The sequence below is a fragment of the Cheilinus undulatus genome, linkage group 1 (assembly GCF_018320785.1).
Source record: "Cheilinus undulatus linkage group 1, ASM1832078v1, whole genome shotgun sequence".
NCBI classification, from domain to species: domain Eukaryota; kingdom Metazoa; phylum Chordata; class Actinopteri; order Labriformes; family Labridae; genus Cheilinus; species Cheilinus undulatus.
Genome location: NC_054865.1, coordinates 48,580,921 through 48,607,531, shown reverse-complemented (window position 1 = coordinate 48,607,531; position 26,611 = coordinate 48,580,921). Strand labels below are relative to the sequence as shown.

Sequence of the window (26,611 nt, the reverse complement as noted above, 5' to 3'; positions counted from 1 at the left end):
CAAAAAATGATTCGTAACAGAAAACAAATACCTGTTTTGATCATCTTGACACATGTAAGAAAAGAGTAGTCTCAGATTCCTTGAACACCTAAACATTTGGAAATGGAGAGCTGTACCCTCTTTGGCCTGGTTCATTTAGACATATATGTCCATGACTTTGTTTCAGCACAAAACAACTGACCCAAGATTGCCTAGAAGAGGTGGCCTTGGCCCACTTTCCTCTTTGGCAGCAATTGCAGCCTCAGGTCTTTTTGAATATGATGCAACAAGCTTTGCCCCATTCGGGGAGGGCAATAAAAAAGTTGTGCAGCATTGAAGCTCCTCAGGAGCACATTATTCTCAAATAGAAGACGTTTAGCGTGACCAGCACTCTTCTAAGAGCTGGTCTCCCAGTCAAACTGAGCAATCAGGGGAGGAGGGATCCTGTGTGGAGATGGACAAAGTTCCAGAAGGACAACCATCACTGTACCCCTCCACTGATCTGGGCTCTATGGCAGAGTGGCCAGGCAGAAACCTTTGCAAAACACGTGAAAGCTGACTTTGAGTTTGCAAAAAAGCACCTGCAGGACTCTCAGACTGTGAGAAACAAGATTATCTGCTCTCATGAAACCAATATTGGACTGTTTGGCCTCTATTCTAAACATTTTGTCTGGAAGAAACCAGGCACACTAGTAACCTGCTAAAATATCATCCCAACAGTGAAGCACGGGTGGTGGCAGCATCATGTTGTTGGGGTGTTTTTCAGCAGCACAGACTGGGAGACGGGTCAGGGTTGGGGGAAAGCTGAGTGGGGCAAAGTGCAGAGATATTCTCAATGAAAATCTGTTCCATTGCGCTCAGGACCTTGGACTGGGCCAAAGGTTCACCTTCCAACTTGACAGTGACCCTAAGCACACAGCCAAGACAACACAGGAGTGGCTTAGCCAGAGCCCTGACTTGAACCCTATCAAACATCTCTGGAGACCTGAAAATGGCTATCCACCAACAGTCCCCATCCAGCCTGACTGAGCTTGAGAAAATGTGTAAAGAAGAATGGTAGAAAAGGTGTGCAATGCCTGGTGTGTCATATTCAAAAAGACTTTAGCAGTAATTACTGTCAAAGGTGGTTTAACTAAGTACTGAGAAGAGGATACTTATTTCAGGGTTTTTTTAATGATAAATTTGCAAAAAACTCACTTTTTAATCATTATGGGTTACCGAGCATAGATTAATGAATTTAAACAATTTTAGCATCAGGCTGTAACATTATTTCTTTTTTAAAATGAAGGTGGCTGAATTCTCTCTGAATGCACTGTAGCTCTTCAGCAGTTCATTCAGGCCAAGTGCACACATAGGTACTGAGGTTTTCCTCCTCTGTTTTCAGAAGTAATCCAGTCCACACTTATGGTTTTCTCAAAAACACAAACATGCTCTTACATGCTGTAAAGAGCATGCCGTGTCATCAGTAGTCTGTTCTTCTCTGTGTTTGCAAAGCAGCTTACTCAAAGACAGCAACAATATACTTGAAAATGTCCTCAATGTTAGTCTGTAATCACAATTTTATTCTCAAAGTTGCACTGGATCTCGCCCCAAACCACTAATGGTGGTGGTGGGATTTGTATAAAGCAGCAGTGGCCTCCATAGCCCATTCAGCCCATGTTTGTCCACAACAAGGTAGAGCAACTGTCTTAAGTGTGCAAGCATGTCAAATGCATAGACTGTAGAAAGAATTGGACAAACCCTGTGTGACGTCAGCTGTCTGCTTACAATAGGCGGACTCAAACTGCTTTTGAAGCCAATCTGCGGTGGTGTCCATATTAAAATCATGGTCTCAACCGAACTTTGGATCAACCTAACAGCCTGCCCACTAAGCTCGACTTCCTGTCAGCTAGCTAACTACAAAAACGTAGCTTCTGCCTGTCATTTGATCTGTCTATCAAATGAGGCCCACCAATCAGTCTGCGGTGAGGTTTTTCCTAAATATAATCTAAACCATTGTGGTACAAAAATATTCACCTCTCGTACAGTGAGCGCACATGAAGACATTAGCTAACGAGACCAGTTTGGTTTTTGAACCAGGTTGTAAACCAGTTTATTTCTAGTGTAAAATCAGCTTTTTAACAGGGGGTCAGACAGGACTTCCGGTGTTCCTGCAGCCAACCTGAAGTGGACACTCTCTGTATTGCAATTTTTTTGCACCTCCGCATTAGTTTCATTTTCAGGACCAGCGGTTGCCACTTGGTCAAAAGTCCAGTTAGCAACAATTACACTAGCAGGAGTTTGTCATCCATTGTTGTCATGGAAATGAAGTGATAACACTGCACACCAGTGGCATCAAGCAGAGGAGAAACCAGCCTGCATTGTAATGGTAGTTTTCCCATCTACACATGAATGCTATAAACTGAGTTTCTAACTACCCTGGAAGGCATTTACCTTAAACACCATTTGTGTGTATACGAAAGGTCAAAAATACCCTTCTGCATATAGACTGGGCCTTTCTCTGCCGGCATCACCTTTAAACACAGCATTAGAGTGCAACTCTCCAAAGTCTACAATGTCAAGAAAGTGTCTTTTAAAATGATCTCCTCATGTGTTTTTTCTTCAGGGGAGGAACTTCCAGGAAAGATCACCGTGCGCAAAAACAAGAAGGACCCCCGTTCACTGCTGGTCACTTTTGAGCTCAGAGACAGGAAGCAGACTTACAGCCTGCAATAACATCAACTTTCATGCAGTGAAATATCAAGAAATTATAGCCCCTTTTTTATGTATTTACAGCAGAGGCAGGAAATTGAGATTGTATTTGATGTAATGCTAGAATTGTTTCTGTGCCTTGTAATAAAAAAAATGTTCTATAAGATTTTTCCTTGTGTTTTTAAGCATACCCAAACATGATCAAACTCTGGTAAGAACTGCTTTTAAAATGTCTTCATGTCGAGAGAGCTCACAGCAAGAGTGTCTTGTAGCTACCCCAAAGACCAAGCAGACATGTGTCAATACCCCACCTCCTTCATACCATCCCACTGCTGCAGTAGAGTTGGTGTGAAAAGTGAAATAAAATAATGGTAATCTTCCTGTGAGATGCTCCTGATGCCCTGTCATCTCCCTCTTTTCCTTGTTCCTCGTCCATCTCAACAGGAGCAAAATAGGTGTGGGGCAAAATGTGCCACATTTACTGCTTTGTGTTTCACTGCTCACTGACTGTCAATTAAGGCTTAGCAGTTAATTGAAATTTGAATTAATGACACAAAAATGTTATTGCCCTTCAATACAACAGCCATCCATCTATTTCTTCCATTTATCCAGGGCTGAGTCAAGGTGGCAGCAAGCCAAGCAAGTCCACCCAAAAATCCCTCCCTTCAGCTCTTCTCCAGCTCTTCCTGGGGGATTCTGAGGCGTTCCCGGGCCAGATGAGATACATAATCCCTCCAGCTAGTCCTGGGTCTACCCTGGGGTCTCCTTCCCGTTTGACATGCCTGGAAGAACTCTACAGGGAGGCAACCAGAGAGCATCCAAATCAGATGCCCAAATCATCTCGACTGGCTGCTTTTGAGGCAGCTCGACTTAGAGAACCCTCCAGAGCTCCTCACCCTATCTCTCTCCACATGAACCTGCATTTATATCCTTTTGGTCATTACAGAGTTCATGACCATAGATGAGGGTTGGAACAAAGATCCACCAGTAAATTGAGAGTTTTGCCTTCAAGCTCAGCTCCCTCATCACCACAACAGTATGGTACAACATCTGCAATATTGCCAATGCTGCACCAATCCACTCTGTCCATTCTACCCTCACTCGTGAACAAAACCCTGAGGTGCTTAAGCTCCTTCACTTTGGCTAGAGACAACCTTCCAAATCCACCGTTTTCTGGCAGAGAACCATGACCTTGGACTTGGAGGTGCTGACCCTCATCACAACCACTTTGAACTCAGTTGCAGACTGCCCCAGTGCATGCTGGGGGTTCCCAGCTAAAGAGGCCAACAGAACCACATCATCTGTGAAAAGCAGAGATGGAAGTCTGAGGTCACCCAACCGAAAACTCTCCTACCCCTGGCTGCGCCGAGATCCTCTTCAATACAACACTCACATCAAATTTGCAATAGGAATCTAAATAATAACAGTAAGATTCTTTTTTTTAATCATTCAGCACTAGCCAGGATACTACTCAATGTTTCTTACATTGTGGGCAGAAAGGAAACAGTGTAAGATGCCAGTAATTTTCCACTTTACAACACAGTTAAGCAGGTTTTTAATACCATATGTTTAAAATATGTGAAAACCACTTGGATCATGCACTTTTACCTACATTTTACCAATGAATCAAATCCCCAATAGTTGAAAAACAGAGTCAAACAGAGCTGCAGCTCTTTGTTAAAGAGGAAAGTATCTCTCTTAATTTCCCTCCACATTCCCCTCCTCATCCTTCTTTGAGCTTTGTGAGATCTCACTGCGAGCCTCATCCATCTTCTCTGAGATTACTTGGACAATGTGAAATGAATTTAAGCTTTAAAAAGGCTGACTGAAGACTCTTTACATACTTCATCGAGCAGCTTTGCTTACAATTAAAGATTTTTTTCCCTTCCTTTTCCACCAGAGATGATGAATCCTGGACTCTAGATGTAAAGGAATGGTGTAGTCATCTGTGAGGAGGAGGAGGAGCAGACAGTGAGACTGGCTGCCTGTCTTACTGGTAATTTGACAGCTACTGCTTTTGATATATTTCTACTGCTTCTCTGTCCTCTCTGCCATTATATTAATATAGTCTGGGCTGCATGCTGACGTGGTAAAAATGTGTTCTCTAAAGAATGGTGAAGACTTTCTTATTATGAAAGTTGGTTTTGAAAGAAAACTACACACTGGATTGTAAATGCATCGTTAATATGTAGTCAACTCTTCAGTAACAATCTGTTGCATATTTTCATTATCCTCCGTATGTCATTTTACCTGGGTGGGACATGTTTTAAAGCCTAGAATTATGGTTTCTTGCTAGTTTATTCTGAAACGTCTTTTCAAATACCAGTGCCAGTATGTCCTAAACTTACTAAAATAAAGAGACAATTTAGCTTACTGTGGGTTAAAAGCTACACCACTTTGATCAACAGTGGAGCTATGATTTTGGCTCAGAAAGCATAACAGCATGGTAAGCCTACTTGTTCTTAATAATAGATCAATATCATCACAGACATGACTGATACTGATTTTGCAGACTATTGCATGCAAATGACATGATAGATATCACTTTTCTCAAGAAAAACAAACTCATTCACATAAAGTACTAAATCCAGTGAGACTTATAAGAAGATAAAGCAGTATTAATATAATACTAGGATTATTAACTAACCTTGTAAAGCAGGTGGATTTGCCAGGTGTAGTCAACCAACCAGTGTCGTTTGAGGAGAACAAGGGGGTAGCTACCGTCAGCACTTTGTCTTATCCAACATGTACCTCATTAATGTTCATTTATTTTTTCAGTCCAATACAAGTTCCTTTTTCCGTGGTTTAGTTTATGTTAAAGTCTACAGTCTACCAATAAAATCTGGTCTTTATCTAAACAGGAAGTCAACTAACTTCTGTTTTAGACAGTAGAAAAATCCAAAATTACACAAAAACTTTACCATAAGAGGAGATACAGTCATGGACAAAAGTACTGGCACCCCTGGAATTTTTCCAGAAAATACACCATTTCTCCCAGAATTTGTTGCAATTACAAATGTTTTTGTTATACACATGTTTATGTCCTTTAAGTGCACTGGAACAACACAAAAAAGCAGAAGAAAAAAGCCAAAATTGACATAATTTTACACAAAACTCAAATAATGGACCAGACAAAATTGTTGGCACCCTCAACTTAATACTTGGTTGCACACCCTTGGGAAAAATTAACTGAAACCAGTCGCTACCTATGACCATCAACAAGCTTCTTACACCTCTAAACTGGAATTTTGGACCACTCTTCTTTTGCAAACTGTTCCTTGTCTCTCAGCTTTGAAGGGTTCCTTCTTGCAGCAGCAATTTTGAGATCTCTCCATAGGTGTTCAATGGGATTTAGATCCGCATTCATTGCTGGCCACTTCAGAACTCTCCAGCGCTTTGTCTCCAACCATTTCTTGGTGCTTTTTGAGGTATGTTTGGGGTCATTGTCCTGCTGGAACACCCATGACCTCCGACACAGACCCAGCTTTCTGACACTAGGCCCTACATTGCAGCCCAAAATCTTTTGAGAGTCTCCAGATTTCATGATTCCTCGCACACAGTCAAGGCACCTAGTGCCAGAGGCAGCAAAATAATCCCTAAACATCCTTGAACCTCCACCATGTTTGACTGTAGGTACTGTGTTCTTTTCTTTGTAGGTCTCATTCCATTTTCTGTAAACAGTAGAATGATGTGCTTTTCCATAATGCTCTACCTTAGTCTCATCTGTCCACAAAATGTTCTCTCAGAAGGATTGAGGCTTACTCAGGTACATTTTTGCAAACTCCAGTCTGGCTTTTTAATGTCTCTTTGTCAGCAGTGGGGTTCTCCTCTGTCTCCTGCCATAGCGCTTCATCTCATTCAAAAGAAGACGTGTGGTGCGAGCTGACACTTTTGCACCCTGAGTCTGCAGGACAGCCTGAATTTGTATGGAAGTTGACTGAGGATGTTTATCCACCATTCCAACTATCCTGTGTTGTATTCTTTTGTCCATTTTTCTCTTCCATCCACATCCGGGGAGATTAGCCACAGCTCCATGGGTTGGAAACTTCTTGATTATATTACACACAGTGGACAAAGGAATTTCAAGATTTCTGGAGATGGTCTTGTAACCTTGAGATTGTTCATATTTTTCCACAATTTTGCTTCTTAAGTCCTCAGACAATTCTGGGCTCTTCTTTCTCTTCTCCATGCTTGGTGTGACACACACAGGCACACAACACAAAGGTTGAGTCAACTTTTAGACAATCTAACTGGTTTCAGGTGTGATTTCTAGATTGCCAGCACCTGTTACTGCCACAGGTGAGTTTAAATGAGCATCACATGATTGACATAAAATGATTTACCCACAGTTTTAAAAGGGTGCCAATCATTTTGTCCAGCCCATTTTTGAGTTTTGTGTAAAATTATGTTAATTTTGTTTTTTTTGTTCTGCTTTTTTGTGTTGTTCCAATGCACATAAATGAAGTAAACATGTGTATACCAAACACATCTGTAATTGCGTTGCAACAATTTCCAGGAGAAATTGTGTATTTTCTGGAAAAATTCCAGGGGTGCCAATACTTTGGTCCATGACTGTAAATGGCCTTTTCTCAACTTTTTATGAATAAAAGATGATCCACTGAATCGATTCAGATACAAAATTGATTTTTTTTTAAACAACGGTAATAGAACAAGTTAAAGTCTAGGTTAACGTCGTTTTTCAGGTCGATTAGTTGTAAAGTCAGTCAGACAGGACTGATGGTGATGATGATGGTGATGATGATGGGAGCCGTGGGCCTCTGTGTGACCTCCTCCGCTGAATCACTGCTTCCCAGGCGCTTCAGCTGGATGAGGCTTCTTATCAGTCAGGCAGACAGTGAGTGGGGGAGTGATCAATTAATTACACGAGCTCATGTAATTAACGAGCACGAGGAGGCGCCGAAAGATCCCAACACTGCGAGGCGAGGGGGGTTTAGTGCAGAGATCCCACGAGCTGAAAACGAAACCGTGGACGAGGAAACTCAGACCAGCAAAGTCTGTAAAGGAGATCTCAGACTTAACTTAAGCAAGGACGTTTTTAAGGTCGATTTTCTATATTTAAAAAGAAAGAAAAGGCTGCTGGAACAGACAGCCATAAAGCTCTTTGTAAATATCTGCAGACCGTGTTCACTACTTCATAAGAACCAACATGTGTTGGTGTGATCCGGCTCCGTGTGGCTGTGGTAGTCCTTGTGTTCAGCGGACTCTTGGAGACGAGCAGAAATCAATTACAATTATTCTCTGTTGACAATGTAATTAAAGTCAAGGCGGCGGCTAATACTCCAGCTTCAGCCTCTTATCTGGAGCGGACGGAGATTTACAAGCAGAGGCACCAGGCGTGAATAGTAAGTAACCGGCCTGAGTGGGACTGTGCGTCACGGTGGAAATGATCCCACTGGAGGAGGGGGTCAACATCCCTCCACCCCCAAACCCACCCTGAGACTTCACGAAATCTTCACAGATTTAAAATAAGGCATTCATTAAAACAAAACAGAACTGGCTGCGTGATTTTAATGAGCATGCGCAAATACGCAAACAACCAGTGGTTGTAGATCCCAAGGACCAACCATCGACCTCACATGAGACTCAGCCAAAGGAAACACCTTAATGAGAATGCTTCAGCCACTGACATTAATTTAGTAAAAACAGCTGCAGTTTGGGGCTTAGATGGAACAAAGCATGCATGCACTCATTTCATTTTGGCTCATTTTCTCACAGTAACATTAAGTTTAGATCAATCTTGGTTGTTATTGCTTAAAAAAAGGACAACAGCTAAGCTCAAAATCAAGGCAATAAAAGCAAAAGATTAAAAAAAAAACAAAGACATTTAAAAATTCCTGCTGTAAACAATGTAAATATATTTCAATAAATCAATCAGAAGAAAAAATGCGATTGAAAACGTGATTAATAATAATAATAATAATAATAATAATAATATCTTGAATTTATATAGCGCCTTTCAAGAAACCCAAGGACGCTTAATCGCACGTTGACGTCATCACGCAGCCGTCCATACTAGCTTGATGAAATTACATTAGCATTGGATTTTATTCTTTCCAAAAGTCCACACAATCTGAGATTGGTTCATGAGTCTGCCCTCCGTCTCTCCTCCTCCTGTGCCCGTCTGCGTCTACCCAGATACGCATGCGCAGTATTTTCCATTTAAACTAGCCAATATCACTGTTGCAGATGTTTATAAAGAATTTCTGCGGTTCAGACTCTTCATTTCACTGCGTTTTATCACTATTCTAATTAAATCTACCTGTAATGCAGTCTTTCTCATATTACCGGTATATATTCATTAATTAAATCAGTTAGGCTAGTTGCAAAGCCTGTAGCATGCACAATTAAAACCACAGCATTTAGCACCCAGTAAAAAGCAGTAAAGATTTGAAAAGCCATGGGTGGTCTACAGGGTTCAAGCCCAAAAGTTTTCTCAAAAGCCACAATTTATTTGTTTTAGTATAAAGCAATGGTTCAACTGGTCTAGCCTCAGGACCCACCAGTGTCTTAAACTAGAAAATTCTATCCAAATTTTCCAAAATTCTTAGATGAAATAATGTATCACTTAAAAAAAAGATATGACAAACACATTTTACACCCAACGTTTTGCAAATGCTCCACAGAATGTGAGAAATGTCCCCATTATCATGGGAAAAGCAGCTTTGTTATTGTAAGAAAATGACATTTATGTATTGAAAAAACATTTTAATTTATCACAGTAATAGAATAAAATGTCTGCTAAGGACTTGGGCCCTTCATATTTTTGCCACCATTTTTTCCAGCGAGCTCAACCCACTGAAAAACAGCCTCGTGACCCACTTTTGGGTCCTGATCCACCCATTGAGAACCCCAGGTATTAAATATAGCCTATTACTTCAGAGTCTTATGATGGATAAACTGAAAAAGAAATACATCATTCTAAACAAATGGAAGCTGCTAAAATCAACGTGGAGATTTCATCGCCTACATGTAGTCAGAATGACCAAATGAAACCGTTTTCCACCTCTGACACCTGCTACATTATAAAAAGTACCATTTAAGTTCTAAATATTAAAAAGTCTGCATTTTCATAATAAATCAATATCCCATCTGAAAACACACATTTTGATTTTTACTTTTTACACCAAATACCCACTTAGAGGAAATAAGCATCAGAACGTTTCTGTCCATTTTTAGATGGAAGAAGTGAAATTACTGAGTTTTCATCAATGATGCTGGGATGTGACGTATTTGGGATGGAGCTACATCTTTTTCCAAATCGATGGTTGATTTGTTGGCATTTAAATACATTTTTATTTAGAATGGCTTGAAAATATCAAGTATAACTGACTGAACAAGCAAAAAATACCAGGGGAGCATGTCCCCGGATCCTAAATCGCCCTATAAGCAGTAAGCAGCCTACTAAATGATGAAGTTCTAATGCTAGGACTGTCCTCAGTTTCACTGCCCGTGAAAAAAAAAAACGTGGTAGTTTTCAGGAGATCTTGACTAATTGCCTAATTAAGAGCAATAAATTGGGAGACTCAGCTTTGTTGTTTAGAGAAAATTAGGTAAGTCAGATCTCAAGATAAAAACTAGAATTTGCTCATTATCACAGGAACATAAAGGAGGAGAAACATACGGGTGTCTGCGGAAGACTTCAGTACCTCGTGGACTTTTTGCGCAATTGGCGACCCACTGAAAATAGTGACGCAAGGTCCTGACCCATCTTAGCCTTATATTTGAAACTATAATTATAAAATAACATCAACCAAACAGGCTAATATTACACACAACTTCATCTGTAAATAAAGAAAAATCCCTCATGGTTATTATTTATTTTCAGGCCTATCCACCAAGTCCCGCCTGATTTTAGTACCTTTCTCAACCAATAGGAAACACGATTTCTTTTTCGCCTCCTTTAAACCTGCGTGGTTGCTAGGCAACAACGCACGCGCTTGGCTGGTAATTTCCGTGAACACGTCTATAATTGGCCTGTCAGGTCTGAGATTAGCGTCAATGTGGTACAAGCAGCAGTCAGTCAGAGCGGAGGCCTGCAGCTGTTTCGCTTTGTTAGGCAAAAATATTTCTGTGTTACTGAAAGTGTCGAGATTAGTCGTTCTAATCGAAATCAATTAACCTCCCCGGTGTTAGTGTGTGTGTAAATGTGTGTGTTGTCTGTAGCTCTGAATCTCTCTGTGTTGGTTACAGTACGGAGGCCTAAAGATAAAACTCTAATTAACAAGTTTCATGTGAGGAAAAGGAGCTTCCTGTAGTCTTCTGGAGGTAGGAGTGCTTCTATGCATCATCTGTTTAAATGGAGACTTGGGCACTGGTATGCGCAATGCAGTGTTTTAGATTCTCCAGTATGGCGCCTTTATTCCCCCCTTCAGCCGTCACTGCTTCCAGTCCAGGCTTCAGTGGTTGGCTCGAGTTCATCCTGACGCACGTGATTTAAGGGGGAAAAAGCCTCCTCCTTGCGTAAGACTTTAACAAATGAGTAGCTTTATAAAGACCTCGCCCACTTTTTGAAAAAAAAAAAAACTTGATCAATGCTCCCTATCGCTGACGCACGAGGAACGTATAGAGCCTAGAGCGCGCCGTGCGTAAAACCCACCAAGTGGAAAAAACTATTTATAGTTCACACCATTTTTAGCACAGCCTGTTTAACATTCTGTTTTAGTTTAAAACTTTCTTCTGCCTGTTTAATTAGTTAAAAAAGCTTAACCTCTTAATTATTAACGCTGAGTCTGTGGCTAGTTTGAAAGCCTAAAGGCCCAAATGTTGATCCTTTTTTGTCCTGATCAACATATAAACTTGTGGACTGCAGATGCCTCTCTCTCATACTGTAATTCCAACTGTAGCAGAGAAGCACGACTCAGCAAACATCACCCAGACCTGCTGGTTCTCTGGCGAATTAGCTCTTAACCAATAAGAGCCCAAACCAGGAAATCTTCATCCCAATCCAGCTGTGTGAGCTCGTGTGGGATGCGTTCACGTATATGCGCGCGCGTGAGCATCCAAACACCCCCCTGGAGACGAGTGTATTAATCAGCTTTGAAAGAGTCCGTCCAGCGCTCACGCATGCACCGTGCGTAAAACTCCAGAACGCACACAATCCACGCACGCACACACGCGCCGATGTCGTCTTCGGCTCCTGTTGTCCCTTTAAAAATCCGAATCCAAGGCCAATGATTTATCAAACTCCTATTATCAAGAAAATGTCACGCGAAGGGCACCTTGCTCGGCACTGACGCAAACTGGGCTCTTTCTCACGGAGCTATAGAAAAGCTTTGCACTTGGTGCGTTGCGCTGATAGAAGCACTGGGCTTCCAGTCCTCCTTTCGTCTTTTCACAGTTTGCAGGCTGCCAGCAGAGCTCTGCACTCATGGTAAGTGTCCTGGAATACTTTTGCTTACTTTTACTTCACAGTCTTCTGATATAATGAACTAATTTTGAGCTGTTTTCTTGTGAATGTGACACTTTTTAACAGCAGTTTGGCACGGTAAGGCTTAGTCGCTGTCCGTGGTGCTGAAATGCTTCCTCGCTGTAAACTTTCCTTACAGCAGCTTTTCCCCTCGTATGAAGCATGCCTAACAGGATTTATAACTTTTTGTTGGTGGAGAAATGTTAACTTTTAGTTAACCATGCATTTGTTGTCTCTTTAAACAGCTGATTGCATCCTGCTGCGTTTTTCCCCACTAATTTGCAACTCAACTAAGAATCAATCAATTACAGCTATTTTAAGATATAAGTCATGCCATTTTTTTGGCTCTGGATGCTTTTCAGCTTCTCTTCCACTCCCCCAGAGGCGACAGTGTAGGGTGTCATTTGTAATCCCCCGCCCCAGGTCCGCGCACTGCTTTAACGCCGGCGATCTCGCATGCCTGCCGGGGAGAGCGCAGCTCTACGGAGAGACCCGCAGCAGCTTGTCTATTGCCCATAAAAATCAGTGGATGTGTGTGGCTGAATGACATGAGGGGGAAATGGGCCGTAAAATTAAAGAATCTTGCAGAAAGCGAGAACTGGAGAAGCAAAGCAACCCCCACACTAACAGAAACACACTCTGTGGACTGTGAGCTGAAACTATAGAGCAGTCAGACCATGCTGCAGAAATAGAAGAGATTTTTTATTTTTTTTTTTTTTCTAGTCCCACAGCAGAGATGTGCTGCTGCTGCTGCAGCCTCACAGCTTCCTCTCACTGATCTGTCCCTTCATGTTCCAGGATTTCTCCGACCAGAGCAACATGGCCAAGCAGCCTCCCAGCGCTCCCACCAGCTACATCCCGACGCAGCAGGCGGACGGAGCTGCGGGACTTACAACAAACAAAGCGGACAACACGGCTGCCTGCCCCCCGCCCGCGCCTCACCATCACCCGGCGCCTCAGCCGCCGCCCCCCTGCAACGAGAGCAAAACTTTTTGTCCCACGGAAAATAAACCGGGAGAAGCGGACAGCAATAAAGCGTATGGGACGTTTAAAAGTGCCCCGCCGCCCGTGCCTGGAGCCGTGGCTGCAAACTCGGCCTTTAGGAAGGATTCCGCCGGATCTGCCCGCGGGGTGGCCGCCCCTTACGGCGACCCGCTCCGGGCCACCACGGAGCAGAACAACGCCGTGGGCAACTGGACGGCTATGAGCCAGACCACCATCATACTGGGAACAGATGGGAACACGTCTGTGCAGCCCGGCACCGTGACGGGGGTAAGTCAGCTAAATGAACCGTTTCCTTAACGGAGAGCGAGCGGCTGGAGGCGGGTTCGGGGTGGATGTTGATGAAATAGAGCTGACTGGATGAACCTGCTGCCTCCAAAACATGAAGGTGCAGCCTCCTGGGAGCGCCAATCATCCTGCAGAGCTTTGCTAGATCAGCGCTGCTGGAGTGAGAGAGGAAACTCCGTTTATCTGTGCTCCATAAGATCAGATACTGCAGGATGCTTGGCTTTGTTTGGCTGCAAAGACGTGCGTAAAAATGTGTGAAACTGCACTCTCTTTAGGGCTGGGAGTTTTTAAGATATATCAATATATGTTCAAACTAGATACACTCTAGGCTGATTTCATTTAGGAGAGGTTGATAGTGGAAAAGTAGATCCCAGGCCTTATACTGGCTGAATGCTGGCTCTAAATGGGAAATTATTTTGCCTTCTTTGTTTTTATCTAATTTTGGAGCATTTCTATCTTTAGATAAATCAAATTACACCGATGCATGTTTTAAACTGCAGACAAACGCATGCATGCAGTTTGAATTGCACAAATGCGTTGGCAACATTTGCAAAAGAGGGCAGAGCTGGTTAGGAGTAATGCATTTTTTCCCCACATTGCCAGTTCCATCCACTTTTCCAAATGTTGCCAACATATTTGTGCAATCTAGACAGTGTTCTCTCTCTGATTGAAGATCATAAAGTTTCTCTACTTTTTGATGCCATGAATTTCTATTAAAGTTATGGAGACTTGATCCTTTTGAAGCACACAGGCCCATTTCAGAGTAGAGACAAATTTCACAAACAGAAATGCTGATTATGCTCTTGTACAGTTTAAACAGTGGGCAGGATTTTGTCTGCAATTTTGGATAATCAAAAATAAAAAATTGCCAAAGACAGTGGATGTCAGACAGGTTTGTAGCAGCATTTTCAAAGCTCTTAATTCTGGTTTTAAGACAACAATTCGTCCATTTTTGTCAGGGAAAATATTTTCACTATAAGCTCTGACTTGGTTCCTTATTGCCCAGCCCTACTCCAAAGCCCTGGGTGCTGCAACTTTTACGCACATCTTTGGTAGATCTGACTGCTGATATGAGAGAGGAAAATGCTATGATTTGTTTTTATTCATATCCCTTAAAGTCGGTTTTAGTTGGCACTGGTTTTGTTGTGCGTAAAAGAGTCAAGCTGCAGCTTTAAAACTCCCAGATTGCATCATTTAGGCTTGAGCCTTAGCCACAAAGGGAATAACCATTATAAGGCCATTTTGATCGGATGTTTAAGACTTGTTAGCTGTTCTCTTTGACTAGCTGATTCCCTAATTGATTTGATTATTGTTAAATCGCTGGTGTGAGACAAGAAAGACGCACGCGGACGTGTTGTTGGTTTATGTAGTGAAAGCCTGCTGATAGAGTGGCTATAAACTGGGCACTAACATGCGTAAAAGCTTGCACATAAAAAGCTGAATGGCTTTAGCGACTACTTTAGCGATTTGGCGTCCCTGCTCTGCGCTGCGTCCCATCCTGATCCCTCTGCACCAATCTGATGTGCCATCAAAACTTTCAAACCTGCTTATGTCAGCTAAATGTCCACGAGAGGAAGCGGAGCTGCTGTTGAAGAGTTTGGTGTGATTTTAACATTTAAGATGAAGGCAGAGGGGATATTTCCCACATAGATGATGTTAATCTTCGTTTAGATTCGTTTGGCTGGTCTTTGCTCACAGTTACAAAACGGTTAAAGATGGTCTAATCACGCTCTCGCGGTATTTTTCGGTGTTCTCCTTCCTCTGCGCACAGACGTGGAGTGGCCCAGGTGTTCTCCAGCTGATAGGACAGCTCTGGGTTACATGAGACTGCGGATTGTCTCCAATCCCTGCGAGGGGGAACTCCCCACCCCTCACACCCACACATTCCCATGCCTGGTGCTGCTCGTGTCTGAATATTCATGCAGCTTCTTTTATGAATTTGCTCCCATCCTGCGGTGCTGCTGCTGTAATTACACATCTCTGTGCTTACACACATGCTGCAGTCTGTAAGGTGCTTTTAAATCTCTGGATCTGATTTTTGCTGATGTTATTTTTTAGCGCTTTTTGGCGCGATAATGGTCCTGAAAGTGCAGCAGAAGATGGTTTTATAAACAGGCTTGTCATGGGACAGCTGGTGCTTAAATCTGCTGATAGTTAAAGCAGCTGTACTGTGAAGGAAATTAACGTGAAGGCGAAATGCTGATATACAGGGGCCTAGAGAGGAAAAATATTTTTCTCCTTTCAAAATAAAATATTTAAATGTTTATTTTTCTTGCCAATGAATTTATGTTTTCCTATTGCAATATTTCTGTGGTTGTGGACTGAATATACGCTGTTTCCCTTTTAAATGATTAGTTTTGTTTGGACTCATGTGTAGGGAAGGCCTTTATTTTGAATGAAATGATATTTTTCTCCTCTCAGGCTGACGATGATGACGAGGGTGGAGATGAGAATAAGGCCAGAGGAAACTGGTCCAATAAACTGGATTTTATTCTCTCCATGGTTGGATATGCGGTGGGACTGGGGAACGTGTGGAGGTTTCCTTATCTCGCCTTCCAAAATGGTGGAGGTAAGAGTTCATGCTCAGTGCTGAAATCTGCAAAAACAAGCAAAAGCAGCGCAGAAAATTGAGAATGATCCCATTTAAAATCAAGGTTTGGCACATTTCATAGGCCTTTACGCTGTTAGTGGGATGCTTTAGTGCTTTTTTAACCTCAGAGGCCTTTAAATACATGAAAAATGCTGTTAGGTGTCGAATTTTCATTTATCAGTCTCACGGAAAACTACCCAAAATTATCATGTTAAAAAAGGAAAATTAACCAGAATTTTCATGTAAATATAATGCAGTGATTTTATGAAGAAAGCTGTAAAAACGTGTGGGAAAATAGTCTGAATTAAAAGGTTTTATGCCATTATTATTATTGTTAATATTATTAATATTATTATTAATAATTTGCTGGTTTTTTAAATGTTGTTTGTAAAGACGTAGATGAGCTACAGAGCTTTTATTTTTAATATGGATTTTTAGTATTTATAATGTCGTATTCCAGGCCTCATTTTAGGCTCCTAAGCTGTCGCTTGGTGTCTGATTTCCCTGCAGGAGCTTTTTTGATCCCCTACCTAACTATGCTGGGCATTGCCGGGATCCCAATCTTCCTCCTGGAGGTTTCCCTGGGACAGTTTGCCAGCCAGGGGCCCGTCTCAGTGTGGAAATGCATCCCAGCTCTGCAAGGTAAACTGCCCCCTACTAAACGACTACTTAACACTGAACCAAACATGTGTGTAACATTACGAGCTCTCTACTTTTCTTAAGAGTAATTTATATATTTCGTCTCATTTATTTATTTTAGGTTGCGGGATTGCCATGTTGATAATATCTGTCTTGATAGCCATATACTATAACATTATAATGTGCTGGACACTGTACTACCTGTTCGCTTCGTTGAAGGGCTCACTGCCATGGGCTAACTGTAGGAATGAGTGGAACACGGTGGAATGTAAGGACAAAGACATGCTGCTGTTAGGTAAGACACTCACACACCTTCACACACACTTTTACACACACCACAAGTAGCCTACCCTCTCTCTCTCTCTCTCTCTCTGCACATTGCGCAATGCGTCATGACTCCCTCAGCCTGCAGTATAATGAATCCTGACCTGTGATCTCTGCGGCGTTTTCACCCTAAAAACTCTTTAAATTTAGAGCACTCCACTTTTTCAAAGTGATGAAGATTTCTAATAATACGAGGAAGGCCTCAGCTAGTCAAAGCACGTCTAAAATCAACTATCAGATATGTTTTCCATTATGATAATGTCAGGAAAATTGATTTTTGTACCCCCTTAATCTGTAATATACAGCTGCAGCAGTCCTTCTTGCCCTGATTTTTAATAACAGTTGACATAAAATCTCGTTTGGAGAGTGTGAAAATGTGCCTGCACGTGTTTGATGTCGATCCCCGTCGAATAAATATCGAAATTCGCTCGTTTTGGTGTAAGTTTTGCCGCTGGCGATTGTGTGAATTCAGCACAAAAACTGCTTGCTTGACAAATTTACTGTACAGTCTGAGCTGCTGCAGTGCTGCAGTGAGCTCGACACTGACCCCTGCTGGCTGAGAGACACAGTGCTGCAGGCCCATTCAGAACCTCACTGCCAGTCTGTAAAAAGGACATTATCAGAGAAATGCTTTAGAAATTGAAATAACGATGAACTTAAAATTTTGAAAATGGATCATGAGCATGAACTGTATTTATATGATCATATTTTTTCTCATAGTAAGGGTGATTTGAGAATCATCATGGGTGGCCAGCTCATAAAGAAATATGACGTGAATTTTCTTATAAGTGTTCAATTCTACTGATAAACCATTCATTTCATGAACAAGAAAGAATTCCTCACACGTTTGATTTTTATTAACAGCAATAATAGTCTCCTTCTGAGACCTGAGCTTTCATTTGTTATGCATTTTTGTTATCCTTTTTTATGCTTAGTAGGGCCTGATAAATATAGTAACTTAACTTTATATCTCAACAACAAGTAGTTTTTCTTTTCTTAAAAACGATGTCCTCATAGGAGGACAGAGGCTCTATTTTTAACACTAAAGATACTACTGTGTAACACAAAATGGGCAGTTCTACCAAACTGGTGCAATACAGAGTTGAAAATATCCTGAAAGAAATAGTGTTTACTCTATTTTTATGCCTGCATTTAGCAAACACTCAAGGTACACAATTCTACATTTTTTTCCACTTAAATCTTGCTTTGTATTTTCACAGTTTCCTGATATTTTTTGTCTTCCAAATTTTTCACTGAAGCAAAAATGATTTATGAAAATAAACATGATCTTAAAAAGCTTTATAGATTTTCTCTAAATCTACATTTAGAATACATATATTTTTGAAAATATTCACTTAATGGTACACGTTTTGAAGGTGTTCTTTTTTGGGAGTTTCTAAATTTACAAACATTTTTCTTGTAAATGGCATTGATTTATTTGAATTTTTTTAAAAGCTGAGGATTCATTAGTTTTAAACCACAGTAAACTAAACAACATGAAAACAGCAGAATTAATGGTTCCAAATGTTTTATTTTAGTGAAATAATACCATGTTATGGAAATGACTGCACTGTTTCAGTAGTGACAGTGGTGTTATGTTAAAAATGCTATGAATAAATGTGTCTTTTCTAACTGTTTTTTTAAGTACATCCAAGAGATATTTAAAGAATGCAATGCAAAAATTGCTAAACTTATAACAGTATTTTCCTCCTGAAATGAAATTTAAAGGATTAGGTTCTGGACCCCCACCACAAAATACAAATTACCCTTTACATTAACATTTAATATGAATGTAGGTTAAAATTATCTGCCATATATTTCTGCTTAATAAGACAGTAGCTAAAAGTTGCTAAATATGCATGATTAAATCTAACCTGACATGCCAGATAGACTGTTCCACATATGCGTTGCATGAATATATTTCACACTTATCTGGGTAAGTTCCCATAGAAAGTGTTTAGGAAGGGAAAAAATTCTAAGAAGGAGATTGGAGGAACATTCTGTCTGTAAAATTTATGACGGACCGATCAGAGCAACAGAAAAATAAATAAATAAATAAAAATAAATAATAATAATAATGTTGTAAGCATGTGTTACTCTTAAGCTGACAGGCTACCACTGCTGTAGATAGTTAACAGTGGAGCTTCTCAGTAAATAAAACTGATACTAAGGTTAAGGTCGGGAGATGTGTAAAATGTCTTCTGCTGAGTTGTGCTTCCTGTTTAGCTCTTGTTTTAATAAGAATTGTGGTCCAGTTCAGATTAAACTGCCACTTACCTGCAGCTACATCTGAGCTGACAGCTACCACAACAGCAGCCATTGTATATACCGCCAGACTCCACCCATAACGATCGCTAACTTATGCTGAAGCAGACTCAGGGAAGGATGAAAACATCTTTTCTATTATGAAGAGCTTTTTTGTGTTGTTTTTATTCTTTATTACACTCAGAAATTTGGCTTAGCTCTGGTAAAACTGATGCTATTCTACAGCGACGTCCGAGGTAATCACCGCACTTAGAGGCAGCCATTGCAAACAGCTTTGAGTAAGACTAGACCCCGCCAATAGCTGCCACCTCGTTCTCCTCAAATGATGCTGATTGGTCTGAACAGTGTTCAGTTTGACACAGATGTTGTGGATTGGAACTTTCAAAATGGATTTGCCTGATGACAGGGATTGAGTCTAGCAAATCCATCTACTTTGTAGGGTTAGATTAAACCAATTTAATCCTTTCTTTATGCTCACAGATTTCACTATTTTGGTTGAATGGCCCACATACAACTTTATTTATACAACTCCCAGTATGTGGTGAGCAGGATCAGGCCCCGGCAAGTACGCCAGGTGCCCTGAATCCAGCAGCTGACCCTTCCCATCCCTGCTCTCCTAAGCATGTCAGTTTGACACACACAGTCTTGTCAATGATATATCATATCTCCTGATTTAATTTACAATGACTTAACTAATGTCTGCTGATAGAAATGTCATGCCATTAATATTTGGCATCCCTAGAAAGAAGTAAGAAATAGCTTCAACAGTTCTGCAAAAGTATTGAATCTGCACTCCGGTTTTTATTCCTAAATTATTATCTGTGCATTGTTTAGTGAGCCATTTAGAATAATAGGACACTCCTTATTTGAACATTATTACCATTAAATTAAAGATTTTGAATTCCTGACTTCTACATCTTTCCACTGCACACACTTACTACCGTTTTCCAAACTAAATTATGAGGGCCTTTTCTCACTTTTTAAATGACTTTCCTGCAAAGTAAAACAGTCCTCAACTTAACATTATTTTACCTAAAATAATCTATCCTTTACGTCATAAACCTCTGTGTTTTTTCCTGCCATTTATCAAAAAGGGGAGTCATTTTCCTCTAGATCCTGATGCCAAATTATCATTTCAAATTTATTGTTTAGCTTCCTATTAGATGTGATATTGTGGCTGAAAATTTGTCAGATCAAGACCACTCATTCAGAGCCATAATACCACTGTTTTGAGCTCTCCTTGTCATTACTGAACACAGTGGTGTAGTTCAGCACATATGCAGAAATACAGTATACCACAGAGCACATAATTCAGTAGTATGGAAGCCTTTGTTTCTCCCAAGGATGGTGAAAGTATGACTCTTACTGTGCCTCCATTTGGCTAGTACTGTTATTGTCTGTGTTGTTTAGTTGGGTATCAGGATAAGCCAATCAGGGGGAGTGCATGGCAGGTCATACTTTGTGGTTTTCTGGGATTTCTAGTAACACAAAAACAGAACGATAGGATTTGACTTTTTTTTTTTTACATGCTTCTTTCGTCAACGGTCTTTTTGTCCTGAAGTCAAGAAGAAGAAGTTGGTGGTCAAACTGCAAATAAAGCAAATTTTTAGGTGCATTAAATATGCAAGAGAAGTGTAAGATAGACTGTTTGTCTATTCCTGGATAGGTTGTAAAAATGTCGGGCATAAATTAAAGGTTAACCCACTTCTGTAGACATCACTAACCCCCTGATTAAACAGGATGCTTGGCGTAAGTTGTGGCTAACAGCATTATTCAGTGCATTCAGAAATGAGTCAGACCCCTTCATTCTGTTTTTCAATTTTATGTATATCCTGATGCTACAGTCAAAAAAGCATTTTTATTTTCATTAATCTACACTTAGTACCCCATCATGACAAAGAGAAAACAGACTTTTGGACATTGCTTCAAATTTATTGAAAATAAAAACTGAAATATCCCACTGACATAAGTATTTAGACCCTTTGCAAAAACACTCAAAATTAAGCTCAGGGTTCTCCCTTTTCTCTCAGTCTTTGCTGAGATGTTTCTACACCTGACTGGAGTCCCCCTGTTGTAAATTAAATTGATTGGACATGATTTGTAAAGGCACAAACCTCTCTATAGAGGCCTCACAGCTGATAGCACAGATCAGAGCCAAAACCAAGCCATGAGGTCAAAGGAGCCTGCAGAGCTCAGAGACAGGATTCAGCACAGATCTGGGGATGGCTACCATTTTTTTTTTGTTGTTGTCCAACTAAAGATTCCCAAGAGCACAGTGGCCTCCATAATTCTCCACATGAAAGCCAACTTGGTTTTCACATGGACTTTTTTGCAAATTCCAAGCGAGTTTTCATGTCCTTTGCAACTCTGCCATAAGCCCAGGTCGGCAGAGGGCTGCTGTGATGATTGTCCTCCTGGAGCTCTTAGAAGAGTCCTGGTTGTGCCAAACTTCTTCCATTTGAGAATTATGGAGGCCACTGTGCTCTTGGAAACCTTCTGTGCAACAGAATTTTCTTGTAGCCTTCCCCAAATCTGTGTCTTGCAACAATCCAGTCTCTGAGCTGTGCAGGCAGTTCCTTTGGTTGGTTTGTATTTGATTTTGCAGCCTACATTGCAAAGACAGCTGTATTTCTTTGCACCTGAGTGGTTTAGTCACTGCTATTAAAATAATCTGCAGATAATCATCCATAGGTTAGTCAGTATTTTGTTAGCACTATAGAAACAGAAGTTTTGGGTGGGGTAAGTATGCATATATTTATATAAATGTTGAATCCAAAAAGCAGTACTTTAAAGATGCTTGTCTAAAGAACCTGGGATAAGGCATGTGCTTAGCTTACTCATGTACTTCATATCTGGCTCTCTATCAAAACTAATGCATGATTTTCTCAGTGAGGATCCTCAGAGCAGTCTTCTGAGCAGCATCCTCTCCTCCACATCAGACCCATCTGTTCACTCCTGTGACACTCAGAGTAAAATCCTCAGCGGGCAGTCAGCTCTGTCCCACAGCAGCTCTCTGCCCGTCTCTCCCACTTTGACGTGTGTTGGTTTCTGATTGGAACAGACTCGTGTATCCTGCGGGACAGAAACATCACCTCCATCAAGAACTCTACTTTCTGTCTGTCTGCAAACGCTGTGGGAAACCTGAGCAAACTGATCAACATGACTGTGGATGGAAACAAGACCTATGTCAGCCCCAGTGAGGAGTACTTCAAGTGAGTGCTTTATTAAGGAAGAAGGGAAAACAAATAGAAACAAATTATGAGCCAAACAGTGTTACTTGTAGAACTTTATTTTTTTACCTTGTTTTTTTTCCTTATAGGAAAAATAGAAATGGAGAAATGGATGTACAGTTATTCTTTACATGTCAAGGTTTGGCCTCCTAGGGCCTTCAAACTAGAGGAGCTTTAGGCTATTACCAGACTCCATGTATGACAACAGCTATCATTTATGATGTCTTATTAAGAAAATGTCCAAATACATTTTAATACTGTTTTTACAAAGCCAAGTTTTTGCTTATTTGGCTGTGCTAGACAATTAATTGTTTAATTAATCAAAGTTACTCAAAGAAGAGAAATTAGACTCGATACTTATCATTTACTTATTAGAATAAAGCCTTTGCAGTGAAAGGGTTTCTGTTGTATCTGAAATATGTTGCATTAAATCTGACTTTAATAAGACTTGTTCTTTTATTGTTATCTGACTGTCTGCAGGTACAATGTGTTGCACATCTCTAAAGGAATCGAGTATCCAGGAGACATCCGCTGGCCTCTGGCGGCTGCTCTTTTCCTGGCCTGGCTCATCGTCTATGCTTCTTTAGCCAAAGGAATCAAGTCATCAGGAAAGGTGAGAAAACACAGACCCCACAAACTAATCCTGTCTGAAACTCAGTTCAGCTCTAAGAGAAAATCTGTGGCAGTTTTATAAACTGTGGCTCCCATTGTTTTGGGAACCCTTTTGTCTTCACCTAACTGAAGAGGTGGTAAAGTACCAGATTATTGTAGTCCAGTAAAGGTGCAGTTACACTGGCTAAAAAAGTAGAAGTAAAAGTGCTGGTCAATAAATCCACTCAAGTAAAAGTCTTTAATTTAAAGTTTCACAAAGTACTGAGTGTTGAGTAACTACTTAAGATAACCTTGCACAGTAAAATCTGATCTTTCCTTAATGTCCAACAAAAACAAGAGAATGTAAACCTACAACCAGTAATTTATTTTACAAATTTAATAAAAGGGAAAAGTGCGGCCTTTGGTGATTAAACTCAATCGTGATGCATTCATGTATGGGGCAGTGAGGCAAAGGACAGGAATAGGATACCGCCCTGTGGAGTCTAGACACTGGTGGTGGTGTTGATGAGAGGATCAGATAAGAAGCAGACTTCTGGAAAGCTGGCCCAGGAACCAATGAGTTGGCTTGAGGGAGGAGACTGAGATATGCAGGATGAGATGAGCAGAAGACCTGAGGATCTGGACTAGATAATGATGAACTGAATGGAGGTGGCTGGGGTGGAGGAGGGTTGTAGCGTACACACTGAAACGACAGGCTGACTGCGAGAGAAACACAGATTTAAGAAATCTCAGCTGCATAATTATTGGTCAAACAAGGCTGTGGCAGAATCTGATTAGCTGAGAACTAAAGAGAGTTAACGCCCACAATCAGTTGATCACCAGAGCGGGAAGAGGGAATGAATGAAAAAGGGAGATTTTTGAACAAAAGGTGACTAATGAATGAGTAGAAATAGTCTTCCTGCTTGAACTTTTGCTGAGCTACATTTGCCTTTGCTTTTGCCCATTATCAGCAGATGTAGAACCCTCTGCCAAAACCCAGGAGTGATTTTTGATTCCTATTTTCATTTTGAGAAACAAATAAACTATGTAGTAGTAGGCTGTTTTCTCCAATTAAGCATAGTCTCAAAATCAAACCTTTTTAAAGTTTCCATGATATCGAGAAAGCCATCCATGCCTTTGCATCATCCTTTTCAGACCACTGTAACTCTCTCTACATAGGAGCGAGTCAGTCATCTCTCTCACATTTACAGTATGTTCATAACGCTGCTGCTGGATTTTTAACGGATACCAGATGTGAGCACATCAGCCTCTACTTTCCTCCTTCCACTGCCTTCCTGTTTGTTTCAGAATTAATTTTAAAATCTTATTTCTTGTTTTTAAAAGTCCCATAAACAAGGGCAGACACCTGACAAGACAAAGTACAAAAAAGACACTGTTGATTATTATAGAGGACGATAAATAAGTCCTATTACGTACAATTGGATAAGGGTAAGAAAATAGTCTAAAATGTTCACATTTGTATTTCAAAGGCTAAGGCCTGACACACTAGATAAATAAAATCATAAATAAACCCTATTTTATGTGGTATATAAAGTGCAGATTAAAATAATCAAGATATACACATTAGCAACATTAAGTGGTACCTAAAATGCAACATTGAGATAAAAGAGTAACCAAAATTCATCAGTAGCATTATGAGCTACCAAGCTTTAGTAGCTACATTATAAAATAACCAAGATACAATAGCAGCAATATAGAAATACAGAGCTCAGACCTCAGTATTTATTTTTAACCAGTACTTGATGCTTTTTAAAACATAATGAAGTAACATATTTACATTAAAAATATACTGAAGTAAAAGTCTAAAAAGTACCAAAAAAGTACAAGTAGGTCACCCCAAAATAGCCACTCAATTACAGTATAAGAATGAATGCAATTAGCTACTTTCCACCCCTGCTTACCTGAGAGGTGAAAGCATGCAGAAGACAGCACTGCTTATTGCAGGTCTTGCAGGTTATTCAGTTTTAAATCTGGTAAAACACTGCCCTCTGCTGGACATGGGTGTGCCATGCACTACGGAAATATTTGAAAGCTCAGACAGCACCTTAAAAAATTCTACACTTCAGAGAAAACTAAGGAGTTTACACGTGTGCTTGTATTTTCTTTTTAGTTTTCCTTAACATCTCTGTGTGCACATGGTTACTTCTGACACATCAAGGACTCATGAAGTTTGTGTTAGTGTCATAGTTTATATCAGTTGATGACAGTTAATCAGTTAATTCAGTCAAAAATAACTGGAGGGAGCATAAATTGTCACTGGTATCATCAAAAAGTAACAAAACTAGCAGCTTTTTCAACGCTAGTAGATTGAGGTTCTGAGGAGGTAGTGCTGTCTCTTAAACCCCATATTATAAACATATGTGTGTTCAAAATCTACAAATAAAAGATACTTTTCATGCATCACCACAGTCTTCCTTCTAGCAGCTTGTAACACTGCAGCATTTAACACTGAAAACATCTGTCTTAGGTATGGGAACTTTATCTGGTTATTCAATAAGCTCTCTAAAATGCAGGAGGCTGTATGCTCTCACTCAGGTTGTCTGTGATCCATCTTACCATGTTGCAGATGCTACAGTCTAAAAAAATGCTTTTAATTCTCATCTATCTACGCTCAGTACCTCCTCATGACAAAGTGTAAAAGAGTTTTAGAAACTGTTATGAAATTTATGAAAAATAAAAAAGAAAAAGATGATATATTTCATTGACATGAGTGAGTTAATTAGACCAGCAATAATGATGTTACACATTAAAAATACGCCAGCTTCTAACATTGGTTTATGTCATATAATCAATCCTCCCATACCACTGATGCATCTATGCATTTTGGGTGTTAGCCTTTAAAGGACCTGTGGTTTCCAGTGGATAACTTTCTGAAGAATATTTAACTGTATTGCACACCTTCTTTTTTCTTCCTTTCTCTAATGCCTCCTCCTTTCGTCTCCTCTCTCCTCAGGTTGTCTATTTCACAGCCACTTTCCCCTATGTGGTGCTGGTCATTCTGCTGATCAGAGGGGTGACCCTCCCTGGTGCCTTTGACGGCATCCTTTACTTTATCACACCAAAGTGGGAGAAACTGAATGATGCAAAGGTTTGTAACACCGCTTGTCAAACTCATCCAGGAACTTTTTTTTTTCCCCTGTCATTCATCCTCAGCTAGAATCTCTCTCTCTCTCTCTCGCTCTCTCTCTCTCTCTCCTCTGTCAGGTGTGGAAAGATGCAGCCACTCAGATCTTCTTCTCTCTGTCGGCTGCTTGGGGAGGCCTCATCACTCTGTCCTCCTACAATAAGTTTCACAATAACTGCTACAGGTAAACACACAAAAGGTAAACTATTCTTCAAACTGTCACTACAGATGTCTCTGTGTGTCTGATAGAAATGTCAGTAATAGATGCCTCTCTCTGCAGCCAGCAGATCAGTGTTTCTTTGGTTGTTTCTCACCTTAAATTTCTCCTCATCAGCTGTGATAAAAGCAGAAAGAAGACAGTAATTGTATTAAAAAGACTTCCATTTATCTCGACATATATGTTTAAAAAAACCTAAATGCACGCAACATTCTGGCTCTTC

General features: G+C 40.5%; 2 protein-coding genes across 3 annotated transcripts in view; both read left to right on the top strand.

The window, feature by feature from the left end:
• Positions 1 to 2,836, top strand: part of prmt3 (protein arginine methyltransferase 3) — an 83,298-nt gene extending 80,462 nt beyond the window's left edge. For both annotated transcript variants that reach the window (XM_041788524.1, XM_041788515.1), the window contains exon 16: positions 2,585 to 2,836. In XM_041788524.1, the coding sequence (XP_041644458.1) occupies positions 2,585 to 2,694 (110 nt within the window). In that variant the 3' untranslated portion in view covers positions 2,695 to 2,836. The remainder of the gene's footprint in view (positions 1 to 2,584) is intronic.
• Positions 2,837 to 12,916: 10,080 nt separating this feature from the next.
• The window catches only part of slc6a5 (solute carrier family 6 member 5), a 34,153-nt gene continuing 20,458 nt past the window's right edge, over positions 12,917 to 26,611 (top strand). The window contains exons 1-8 of the mRNA XM_041780200.1: positions 12,917 to 13,369; positions 15,743 to 15,956; positions 16,488 to 16,619; positions 16,738 to 16,911; positions 22,267 to 22,417; positions 22,916 to 23,048; positions 26,001 to 26,135; positions 26,252 to 26,355. Of these exons, the coding sequence (XP_041636134.1) occupies positions 12,917 to 13,369; positions 15,743 to 15,956; positions 16,488 to 16,619; positions 16,738 to 16,911; positions 22,267 to 22,417; positions 22,916 to 23,048; positions 26,001 to 26,135; positions 26,252 to 26,355 (1,496 nt within the window). The remainder of the gene's footprint in view (positions 13,370 to 15,742; positions 15,957 to 16,487; positions 16,620 to 16,737; positions 16,912 to 22,266; positions 22,418 to 22,915; positions 23,049 to 26,000; positions 26,136 to 26,251; positions 26,356 to 26,611) is intronic.